This window comes from Columba livia, chromosome 8 (genome assembly GCF_036013475.1).
Source record: "Columba livia isolate bColLiv1 breed racing homer chromosome 8, bColLiv1.pat.W.v2, whole genome shotgun sequence".
Classification (NCBI taxonomy): domain Eukaryota; kingdom Metazoa; phylum Chordata; class Aves; order Columbiformes; family Columbidae; genus Columba; species Columba livia.
The window spans coordinates 13,943,754-13,956,463 of NC_088609.1; the positions used below are offsets into that span (position 1 = coordinate 13,943,754).

Here is a 12,710-nt window from a genome sequence, read left to right on the forward strand (position 1 = left end):
TTGGATAAGCTAAGTATAAATTCAGAAATAGAAATGCTGTGAGTTCAGATATTTTCGAAACAAAGATTTGAACTTGTTACTTGCATTGTAGCTGTATTCTAAAATGGACCTGAAGTAGAGAATGCCAGCCTTTCCCAGTTCTTCTCCATCCTCCTTGTATACCTTATTCTCTCTTCCAGAACTCTGAACTCCTCAGCCAGCAGATACACTCATGGCACTTTCCCTGCAGCCTGGAACAGTCTAGTAGCACTTACCTGTAAAGCTTTCTCCTCCTCCAGGTCTTTTTTCCAAAACTTTTCAGAGTGGTCATATGAAAAGAGCTAATTAATAGTGTCCAGACTCTGGAACTCAAGGGGTGAGAACAGAAGAACAGCCCTGCTGTGTGGTACTGAAGGGCCACCTTGCATGGTCTGGCTCAAGAAGTGGCCAATAGCAGATTCCTAAGCACATGAATAAAACCAGGGAAACTCACACACCCTCCCAGGCTTCCGTGAACAGTGTCCTGAGGATTTCCTGCACCAGAAGTGGTATCTTTCTGTGTATGTATCTATAAATATTTATATATATTAAGAACACATGCACCTACCTTCTTGTACGTGACTACACTTGCACAGATCATCCCTATCCATAGCCTCGGTCTGTTGAAGTTCAGTCTTGGAGGATAAAGATACGCGATTCTGTTCACTGAATAAGTTGGGTTAGGTCCTCCGCTCATATAAGACGGTGATATATGCTTGTGGAGTAAGGTGATCTGTGGGATGGCATGTGTGCTGTGCGGAAGAGCAGTCACTGTTTAACTTCACTGATAGAAACCAGTTCCCTATTGCTTCAGACCTTTGCTTTGAAGGCTTGGGAGTGAATTCAGATCTCTCTAGCCAGCAAGAGGGTGGATTTTCCTATCAGATACAGTTATGGTTGGGACAATCTGGGTTGTCAGTGTGACATTTTGAGAGAAACTGTCAGTGTAAACTTGAGAGAAGCACTTCTTTTTCCCCTCTCCTGTTCCTATTACAAGTGACACTTTGACAACCCTGACTAAGAGGGCTTTTTTCCCTTGTTATTTCAGCTTGTATGTCTGATCAAACTTACTTACACATTATAGTTTCCTTTGTCACTCTTGTTCTTGTTTGCTTTGACTTATGTTCTTGTTAACCCACAGGAGGGAAACCAGAACATTTCAATATAGGTAAATGACTGCAAATCCACAAAATAGGCATTTCAGAAGTATCTTGCTACATGAAACTTTGTACAAGTTTGGGCCTCAGTTTAGTAATTGGATCCATTTGCACGTGAGCATCAGTCAACTCTTGCATGTGTATGCAAAACAATATTTTTGTAATATAAGAGTTATATAGCTGTAAAAATCTTAAGACTTGGGATTGTTGCCTGGGCTTATTTGTCTAATATTGCAGTAAAACCTAGCAGCTTTTGACATATATTTTGTAAAGAGGAGGAAAATTAAATATGATCAGTTGTTGTTTTCTCTATTCTTCAATGTAATCTAGAACCACATTTAGTAAACTACAGCTATTATTTAGGTGGTTAATCAGTAAGTAGCTTTCCATTCAGCACAAGCTTATAGGACAGGAAGCAGTACAGAAAGCCATCACACAAATAGCTATAGTATTCATTGTAGTCATATACATTATGTTGGAACATATTGTACCCCATACTGTCTTGTGGTAATTCAGATGTTATTTCTCTTTATCTTCTTCGCAGTATCATCTTTCTTTCTGCCAGCCCTTGGAGCGTATGTTCCTCCTTATCATCATAGTAGTTTTAACTTTTATTTAGTGGGGAGGTAGTGGTGTGCTAGATTTTAGGTGTGATTTATCAGCAATGTCTGTGAACATATAAATCAAATGAGCACAATTAGTAGAACTGTTCTCCTAAATAAAAATTTCCAATCTAGGAGTCTTCTCCATAAGCAAAAGTTAGGATTAGATTCATTTTTTATTTAAAAAATAAGAAAGCTGTAGTGATTCTCCAAGACCTGTGTGTAACAGGACTGTACTTTCTGTTTACATTCTTTTTTTTTGACTCAGTAGAGTTTACCATGCATATAAGAATAGATTTATTAATGGTTAAACACTACATTTTCCCTAATCAGTAATGAATCCATTATGTTTGCATATGCTTATTTGGTTTCTATTACATAATGTTAGGATCTGTTGTGTTCATTAAGCACGTTGATCAAAGAAAGGCCTGTCTGTTTGTTTTCTTTGAGAACAGCACAGCAACCAGATACGTATCATACTAGTAAAACCACTTTTTTCTTTCAATAAGCGTAAAACCAGTGTGAATCCTCTCTGCGTGATCCAGCCTGCTGGTCTTCAGGGGTGTCTGGAAGCGTTACAGAAACTTGACTTTGGAAAAACTGGCCCAGAAGCTAGACAGCTGCTGTGAGCTGGCCTGACACATGCTGTACGCTTTATATGCGAGACTTGAGATGAAGACCTATATAAATTCATTTTAATGAAGGCTGACGCTTCAGTTTCAGCAGGTTAATGTCTTCCAAAGATTGTACAGTTGGTTCAGTTTTACGTTAATAGCTGTGGTGTGCCTCTGGAGTTGACACTGTTAGAGTGACCATGCTTAACTTATTAGAAGAAAAAGGGCCAGGCAAATTTGGAAATACAAAGGTGGCTTCACATTGGTTTGTGTAGTCTTCTGAAATATCAGGAAGCTCAATTTTGGGCTTACAGTTGGTTTGAAATTTTGCCTTGTATAGTACCAAACCACTTTGATAGGCTGAGATCACCTGTTTTTACAAGAGGTAACTTTGCCTGACATATCTTCTGTTTTTATGTGTGTTGGATGAAGTGAATCTCGTAAGTACACTTTGGCAAGAATTTGGGATTTCTGCATTTATTCCTTAGGCTACATACAAAATTTTACCGTGTGATTCTTTGCTGATGGGGAAGGGTGAAAGGATGGTGTGCTCCTCCTTTCGTTTGACTGACAGATAAACTGTTTTATGAAGTGCTGGTAAATCCATATAATTTAAGACTACAAATTGGTGTGATGACAATGTCTGTCACTGTGTCCATGAATTGCTGTGAGTGCCACAAGTGGTGACTTTCCTGAGTTGGGGGGCACGGGATAGAGAAGAGCAAGTCAAAATGAATGTGGGGGTTATGACCAGAGAACCTCAGATTGCAGTTGGGGGTAGGAACCCACTTACACTAAAAATGTTGAAAATATAACAGTAGTTTGTATAACCTTTACTAAAGTAGTCTTGGTTTGTTTTTAAACAGCTTCTGAGAGTCATTGCTATGACCTTTGGAGTAAATTGTTATTAACAGATTATATTACCTTCTAGCTATTCTGTCTCATTTAGCATGTGCTCAAAGATGTGTTTTGGTTTGTTTTTTCTTTCTTTTTTTTTTTTTTTTTTTTTCGGTTGTACTGGATCAAAAGCTCATATGCACCAGATTTTACTAGATCAGATTTATAATAAAACTTGTCCAAGATTGCTTTTAGAGGTGCTATTTGATTTAGAGAGAAGAGGGTTTTGTGCAAGAAACAGGCCAGCGACTGTAGTGAGTAACAGTGCCAGGAACATTCTCGCTAGTCATGCTGCAGAGCTGTGGTGTTCACAGCCCTCTCTCTCCTCATTATCAGAGCTCAATACCCACAGCAGTTCTGCCACAGAAGTGCTGTGTCACAGTGCGGGTGTAATTTCGCTTCGGATTTAGCTTTGCGTGTGTAAAATGGGGATAATGGTGTGTGCCTTAGTAGTAGTACCACGAATGTAAGGTTTGTGAGGTTCTTTGATCCTTGAATGGAAGGAGCTGTATTTATTTAAAGAACGAAAAAGTATTTAGCCTTTGAGCAAATTAGAAGAATTTCACACTACAATTTTATAAATTTAAAGTCAGTCTCCTGTTTTGTAAGTAGTGTGGAGCTTTGCAAAAGTGAATCTTTCTGGCATTCTCATGTGGAAGTTTTACAGTGTGGCTTGTCTAGGAATTGGCCTTGTAAAACAATTAAGCAATCAAATAAAGCTCTGTGGTGGATTCTGGCATAGAGTCCCTGGCTGGATGCCATCAGAATGTCAAGTGGAATTAGTATTTTAGTGCCTCTGGTTTTTGGCATCACTGTTTTCAAAAATCAGTGGCCCTGGTGTAGAACACTTATTTAGGTTCTGGTTGTGTTAGTGCTTTCTTGGACTTTGAACAAAAATATCCTGATTTTCATTCTTGATATAATGCAGACTATTAGAGATGCTACATGAAGTTGGGGAAAACAGGGTTGATACTGACAGGTGCAGTGGGTTAATTTTAAATGTAAGCTTTGTTTTGAATAATTTATAAACTCATTATCATGTAATGTGATTGTCAGACTAATCCTTGGATTGCGACTAGCGCTTTATAATTAGGGGTTCATCAGCGAAGGTGATGCCCGCAGGGTCGGTGGAGGCAGGAGATGGTTCTGCACAAGCAGCTTCTCAGCTGAGCAGGAAGCGGCTTTGATAGAATGTTCTCTGGAGGCATTTTCTGGTCATCTTCCCAGTTTACAGTGCTATTCTGTGGCAGCTGTTTAATGAGGAAGTGAAATACTGAGGAAGAATGAGAATAAAAACAAATTAGCCAGTGTTAGTAGTAAATTCCAACAAATCATTTGGATTGCTTTTGGATTAAGGAACAGTACCTCTTTGTATGAGAAGGGCAAAGATGGAAAGGAGGTCCCTGTTTCATTTGTAAGCTCTTATTTTTAAAAAAACTGTGTATTTGTGCTGCCATAGGAATAGTCTTTGGTATGTATGTTTCAGTGATGCCTCATGAGCCAAATTAAAATGAACTTTAAAAAGCCAGTGTGCTCAATGTTCTTGCTGCTTGAGCTTCCTGCTCACGACTTACCAGGAGTTCTGGCTTCCCTTGTTCTGATACCTCTCAAGAGGTATTTAAAGTTTGTGGGTTGTTTTTTTTTTTTTTCATATTAGTTAATCACAATTGTGTAGTGATACATAGTATAACTTGAACTTTGTCAGCTGCTTTGTTAGTTCTAGTCTCTGTGTCACTCCATACCAGCATGCAGCCATAGAACAGAAGTGTAGATGAGTGGATTTATCCTACCTTCCAGAGCCTGACCTTTGACCCATAAAATGTTATAATAAATACTTTCTCTAGTGTTTCTGCAGCACTTCTCTATTAATGCCTGGTGTTTTGGCAAAGGAAGGTAAAAGCATTTACTTGATTTTAAGTACTGAAATGCTAAGCATTTGTGATTCATTGTTTTATCACATTAAAGCACAATGTTTATCTGATTCCACACAAAGTTATTTTGAGTTACTTGGAAATAAGCATGGGGTGGGGGGAGGAGTGCTTATGAAAACTCAAGGGCTGGGAGGAATAATGGTAACAACTCCAGCTGGCTGTTTGTAGTTACGTTAGTGGAGTAAGTTTTTTAAATATATCCACCAGCAATACTGAAAACACATGCAAGATAAGCGTGTTTTCCTTGTTTCCTTATGAATGGCATTCCTCGGTGTGCTTTCCATGACCTCTCCCTTGCCTACAGCTAGTTATCAAACTTCAAAATACATCGCCAAAAGTGGTTGTAACTAATCTGTCTGCCTCGTGTTCCACTGAATACTATGGTAAGAATAGTATGAAAGGGCAAAGATATTTCTTTTTTAAAAAGTTAAATAGATCTTCTAATTCAAATTATTTTTGCAGGGCCTCAATTATTTTGTTTTGCTGTAATGCTTAGTACTGTGTTTACATCTCAACAACTAGGCAAGTACATTGGGGAATATTGCTTGGTAATATCGCGCTGTCACCCTGGAAATCAGGGAGACCTGTACGAGCAATGTTTCTAGAAAATTCTAGTTAAATTTTAGCTTTGCTGAATTTATTTTTATTTCTGTTTTTTAAATGTATATTGTGTCTTTATTCGCAGTCTTATACAGTTCTCACTTGTGAGAGATAGGGAAAGAGGGGAAGCCATGGGCTTTTTTGGTTGATTTGTTATAATCCCTTAAAACTACTAAGAAGGGTTTAATTTAACCATACGTTCTTGCTAATGCACTTGTACAACTCTCAGTTAAGGTCAGTGTCCAAAACGTTCTTTGAGGACATTCACTAAATAAATCAGAATTTTCTTAGGACATCTTTATGGCAAGGTGAGAGACTAAATCAGCTTCACTTAGGTAGAGTCTGTAACACAGGATTTATTTTCCTTTAGTGATAGACTGGTTTCATTCCTTTATATTTACATGATGAAATACTAACTTTTTTCTTAGGAAAAGACTGCATAGTAAAAGTTTGGACTAAAGAGTTTAATTTTGATGCAAAAAGAATAAAACATGCATATATCTCCCCAACAGGCTTACTTTATCTTAGCAGAACATAAATACCAAAAAGCATTCACATCTGTTGCTGTACTCAGAAGTTTTGCCCACAGATATTTTTCTGTGGATGAAAATGCAAGAGCAAGATGCTGTATCTTTTTAGGACTTAAAACAGTTAAAAAAATTTACTATACTTTGCAAATAAATGGTTACTCACTAGTAAAGCATTTAGAAAAAATCACAGTGGGTTTTCTTATTGCCAAATAAGAAACATAACGTGGAAAATTCCATATACAACACCGTTTTTCTGAGGGTTAATAATATTGTCATATTCTTAAAAGGTTACCCAGCTTGCTCTTAGCAGTGTGAGTTGAATGAGCTTCATCTGCTAGCAAGAACAGGCAACTGGGAAATACTCTTCAATTTTGTTCCCACATCTGCCTCTTCACGTGAGTTCGAAGAAGCTTTTAAGCTTCTGGAATGCCAGTTTATAAAAAGTAAGTAGGATACAGATATGAACATGTAACTCTTTTTAAACATTCAATACCTCATGCTTAGTGTGTTCAAGTGTAAGTACAAAGTAGTAGCTTTGATTTATTTGAAAGCCTTTCAGTTCTTACCCCTGTGATTTGGTTCTAGGTAACAGAATATCCTCCTTTTAGGAGTTAATTGAAAGAAAAAAGAATTGACATCCTGGCTTGAAAGTGGAAGCTACTTTAATCAATAGTGTGCCAGGTAGAGGGACTGTCAAGTCATGACTCCAGGATTCATAGCTTCTCCCACAGACTGATGGACATAATAGATCAGAGAGCAGCAAAATGCTCTGTTTTTCTGGGTATTCAATGTGTTTCTCTTACCTCCACCTGAGCACCTTGCAGTCCTTGCAGACACTTGGGCTGGTGCAGCAGCGCTGCGGCACAGGGCAGTGTCACTGCGGGCACTTCACAGCCAGGGAAGCTGAAGCACTGAAAAATTTATTTCCCCCTTATTGCTTAGTATGTCCGTGACAAAAACTAAATGGTGCACCTATAATTTTTTGGCTTCCCATTCTGGCTTTAGTTACGTTTTTCATTAGTGCTTTTCAGAGCAATTAAATTTGATCCTGTTTGTAGGTTTGTAGCAACAAAGCATGTTTTGTTTGTTTGGGTTTTTTTAACAAAACAGTCAAGCATCAAAATTCTATTTTCTTACCTACAAAATGATGGTAATTTTATGAAAATCACTTACTGTAGAGGCATGAGGGTGAAGAGAACTTCTTGATATGTTGGTGTCTTAGAAAGTCTGATTCTGTTGCTTGTTGAAAGAAACATCACCTTAGGGTTCTGCTTCATAAGTTACACTAGATTCAAGAGCACATAATGTGACTTAGCTCTGGTTATAATAAATTCTGCAGGTAACCTTCTATCAAAATCAAATTAACTAATTTAAATTATAATATGACTGTAATTTCATTACTAAGACTGCCAATTAGCATCAAAACACTCTCTTAAACTTATTGTTTTATGGAAAGTGACTGATATGGTAAATGTCAGCTTTACTTAAACAATGTTGTGTGAGTTAATTAGCTGAGTATTGCAGGAATACATTTTGCAGCTTTGAACTGTGACCTTTCAGCAATTAATTTATATTTCATTTCTTGTATGAAGGCTGATCTTTGTTCTGTGTTACTCTCCATGGAAGGTTTTATCCTACAGACTTATGCAATGCTTCATTGATCAGATATGTAATAATTTTTGTTTATTCAGCCTTGCAAACAACTCTGGGAGGTGCCAGGTCCCCAGAGTGAGAATCTCAAATCAGTACTTGAGACTGTTCACATGAGGATATTTCTCTTGGGGGCCCGTGTGTGTATGTTTTGATATCACTGCATTTGCACACCTTGAAGATAACCCAAAAGAGTCAAGTAGTGCTGCTAGAATGGAGGGATCCTCAGGGCTTTTGTGTAATAAGAGGTGGATCAGAAGGCATCAAAAATGTTTGCCAGCAAATGTTTTTTGTTCTCAAGATTCCGGCTGCAGAAGGGAAAAGAGTCACAGGATGTGCAATGTGCACTGTGATTTCCTATCTCAGAAAACAGATAATTTTTTTGCAAACTTTTAAACAGCTTATCTTTGGATGACTTCTTGACTGCCAGGAGTAGTTTCTTTGCTTTTTATTACTCTGTTGTTGGAGAATATCCCTACAAATCCTTAACATGTCAGGTGCCAGTCCAGAATAAGTCACTTCAGCCACAATTGTTTAGTCCTGATTTAGGTCATCAGCTGGTAGATGCCATTCTTAAGTCATCTGTTTGAGAGGAGAGACTTTCTATATATTTTTTAAAAATGTAATTCCAAAAACCACTTTATGTGAGGCTGACATGGCCTTGTGTACTATTTATTATCATGTATAGCACACTCTTTGTTTAAAAGCTTTTATTTCAGCTGTGGACCCACATTAGTGTCTGCTGCAACAATTCCTGTCTCCTTAGTTATAATATGAAGTGTTAATTGTGGCTGCCTCTTCTGAGCTGCGATGTGTTGCAGTTGTGGACGTCAGAGTGAGCCTGTGTTGATTAGCAAGCAGCATAACATAGTGCAGGAGCTGAGCTGAAGTTGCACTGTGTGACCACAGCTGCTGTTGATAAACCCCTCACTTTAAAGAGCAGTACACAAATTGATTTAAAAGTTGGATGGTGAACAGTTTGGGGGTTTTCTTGTAGAGAAGGACACTGATTTTGAAAGAGCAGCAATGAGTCTTTAAAGAGACTGTTACTCATACTAGGTACATTGTAAGAAATAACTCGGTCTGCGCTGGTAGAAACTGAACATAGTAGTAATCTCCAAAAATACAGCATGTTAAATTTATGAATTATTTGAAGGGGAATATGAGTTTTGAACTGCCTGGGCATTTATTTCAGCCTGTTGCAGATTTCACAGTAGCTGTGAAGCTACTTGTATATGGTATGTTCTGAAATTAATAACTTTATACTTTCCAGACAGGGTTTTAGTAGCAGAAAAGGGAGAAGGAAGGAAGAAGACAACAGCAAGAAAGAAGACTTGTCTCTAATTAGTGGAATATGCCCAAGATGTGCTCCTTCAGTGCAAATAGTTCCCTTTGTTATTAGGGCAATATTCCCAGTATCATACCTGTTGTTATATCTTGTGTTTAAAATAAAAAATAAAAAAACCTTTTCGCTACATTTTTGCTAGACTCAATGCAGCAATAGGCCAGACATATCCTTAGCACAATTTATGATAATGCCCTTATTTGTGGCAGCTGATTGTACAGTGAACACGTGTTTTTTCACTCTTTCCTTATGAATTTCCGTAATATTACAGACCTGTGGAAAGAAGTAAAGAAAGTGCAATGTGGCTTAAATGCAGATGGGGAAGCAGAACAACAGGTGGAGTTTGTCAGCAAGAGCTGAAGATCTGCAGAGCTATCAGGCTGCACCTCTGGAACTAGTGTTAGCAATGGATGTTTTTAACGTGGACACGTTCCTCTAGGGAATGCAGCAACCGTAGCTCAGTTAGTGTAATCTTTCGTTGAAGTGTTGCTTTCCTTTGCTACAAGTCTAGGCTGAGCTGAAACGTGGGACCTAGCAATTAAATGTTTATATTGTACTGAGTCTACCTTTATTAGACTAATCATTGTATCCCACACTGTTACTTTAAGGGCTTTCTTTGTAACTGCACCTTTATTTTCTACAGGAAATGGATTTGTGTTCTGAATGGGTGTCCTTTAGAAAAGCAGTAAACTTAACTGTTGCTAATACAACAGCGCATTTCCTAGAAAACTTTTGCTTTTAAATGCTTTTGGTGTCTTTTCATTTAGACCTTCAAACATCTTTTCTCCAAAATGTGAATTCTTTAAATGGGGCATGATTTGCTAGATGTGAATTACATTAAACTTCATGTGCAGTACTGGGTCAGCTGACTGCACTTTCAGAAGCTGATATTCAGGTCTGTTAAAGTACAATTTTCCATCATGACAAACTTAGGACTAAATGTTCAGTAGTGGGTTGGGGGAAGGTGGCACCTTACTTCTCAAACGCTGACATGTTTGGAGGTTTTTTTTGAGTGCTGTTCTGTGTTCCGTTCCTATAAACTTCACTGCTGCTCCCTAGAACCTGTCAGTAAGTCCAGCACTGTTTGCTACCGTCACCTGCACCAGTGAACTTTAAAGGGTCAGCTCTGTACCATTGCTGTTTCCCTGTCTTCATATTCTTGAATCATTGTGAAAGTGAATGTGACACGTTTGTTTCTTAATAATAGCAAGTGCAGGCAGAAAGCTGGAAGCACATTCACCCGCATCCATAGATTTCATTCTTTGTATCCATGTCCTCCCCAGTTCGGTTCTTTTTCTGGTTTATTCCTCTCTATTTGTTCTGTTCAGTTCCCTGGCACTGTTTTTTAAACTCTGAATCGTGTTTTCTGTTTGTCCTTTCTCTACACGTCCCTGGCTTCTCTCTCAGGGCATCTTGTTACCATCACCGCACTCATGTTTTCCTCCATCTCTGACAGTTGCTCCTGGTTGCTGCTGGGCCTGATCCAGACATTCTGGCCTTTCTCCTGCTTGGCTTGTCTGCCCTTGTCAAGGCAGGGAAAGTTAGTCCCTGTGAGCTCTTTGACACATCAAGTAGTATGTGAGGTTAAAAAATAAACAAAATAAAATAAATGGATAACTTGTCCACTTGTTTGTTTGGCGCTCCTGAGACGGTTACCTTGTATGGCACTTAGCAGAGAACGCGGGGCTAATTCTGAGTTCTGCCTGTATGCAGAAATAGCTGCTGTTTAGTGGCACTAGGAAGAAAACCCATGAAGCTTTGCTGCAGGTGTCTGCTTGCTTTTTCCGTGTTTGCCTTCCAGAACATTTTCCAGTAATTCACTTTAACTTCGGGAAAAGGACAATTGTAGTTTCCTGGTTAGAAAACTGTATTTGAGATGTAAATTTGTCTTTAGATAATTAGCTATTAAAAAAGAATCCTTATGTACTGCATTACTGTCTTATGTTTCTTAATGTGATGGGGTGAGAGGGTGATGAAATTGGCTTCCCTTAGGATAAACTCTTCCATATTCTACAGCAGTTGCTGAACAGAGGATTAATATGCAGATCTATGAGGATCAAGGTTTGTACTCTACAGTCTCACAGGGACTGGAAATACTTATCACTTGGCTGTAGAATCTGATATGCTAAGGAACAAGATTTGCCACTTAAATAGGCAATTAGTTATGTAAACATAGTAGTTATCACCTACATGAAATACATAAAAGTATGTAATCCCTTCAATTCAACTTGAAATATTAAGTTCTGCTTTGAAACACACTAGCAGCCTCAGGGTTGCTGAGAATTTAATACGCTTGTCATGAGCACAGTCACTTTTTCTGAAGCCTTCAAAGTGTATAGGAGAGAAAAATTGTTTCACTTGAACTTCCTTTTTATTCACAGAAAAATGATGAAAATGGGAATTGCTCTGGTGAAGGTATTGAGTTTCCAACAACTAACTTGTACGAGCTGGAGAGCAGAGTTCTAACAGATCACTGGTCCATACCCTATAAGCGGGAAGAGTCTCTAGGCAAGTGCCTAATTGCATCCACCTACTTGGCAAGACTGGGTAAGTTCTTTTTCTGCACATACGAAGTTTATCTGTTCAAAGGTTTTCATGGGTAATATGGGGAGTCATGTCTTCCCTATGAATCTTGCAGTTGTTTACTTGGCACCCTGCAGAATGATCACATCTCTGTGAACTGTTCTATCCAATTCTCTAAAAAGAATGTTGGAATATTTTTTTTTCTCTAAAGCAATTTGTTGACTTAAGCTTTTTTTAAAAAGTGGAGCACATGTTTCTTTATTTTCTAAAGATCATAGGAATTACTGGTTTTCAGAGCTGAATTACTGACGCCTTTTTTTCATTGTGCTGGTTATTTTCAGTTCATAAAAACAAGCTGTTGTCTAAATCCATGCTGTACCACACTTATATAACTGTTTGTTTTTTCCCTGCTGAAGTGCTTATACTGCACTAGATGCTGAATTTGACTTTTCTGTATTCAGTATTGATACACATAGAGTAAACTGTGGAGTTGTCCTGTGCAGGGACAGGAGTTGGACTCGATGATCCTTGTGGGTCCCTTCCAACTCAGGACATTCTATGATTCTATGATCTGTTGGAAGAATGGAAGTTGTTAGGTGCTTCTGGTTTACTTCTTTATTTCTAACCTGTATTCAAAGGGTGTGCTTAATTTGTTTTTGGGTGGAGGCTGTGAAGCATCAGAAATGATCTGAAGTTATTATCTAAGTTAGAAGTTTTGAAGAGAGAAATACTTACAGTACTAATATGCTTGAAGAAGTTGTAAAAGAACATGGGGAAACTTCTTATTTCTAAAAGGCAAGTTCTCTTGACTCACACTTTTTTGTGGCTGAACAGGCATGCTGG

The 12,710-nt window shown here is 38.2% G+C and overlaps 1 protein-coding gene across 4 annotated transcripts in view; it reads left to right on the forward strand.

Annotated features, from left to right (window-relative positions):
* USP24 (ubiquitin specific peptidase 24) overlaps positions 1-12,710 on the forward strand; it is a 62,681-nt gene that overhangs the window by 720 nt on the left and 49,251 nt on the right. For all 4 annotated transcript variants that reach the window (XM_065070943.1, XM_065070944.1, XM_065070945.1 and 1 more), the window contains exon 2: positions 11,726-11,891. In XM_065070943.1, the coding sequence (XP_064927015.1) occupies positions 11,726-11,891 (166 nt within the window). The remainder of the gene's footprint in view (positions 1-11,725; positions 11,892-12,710) is intronic.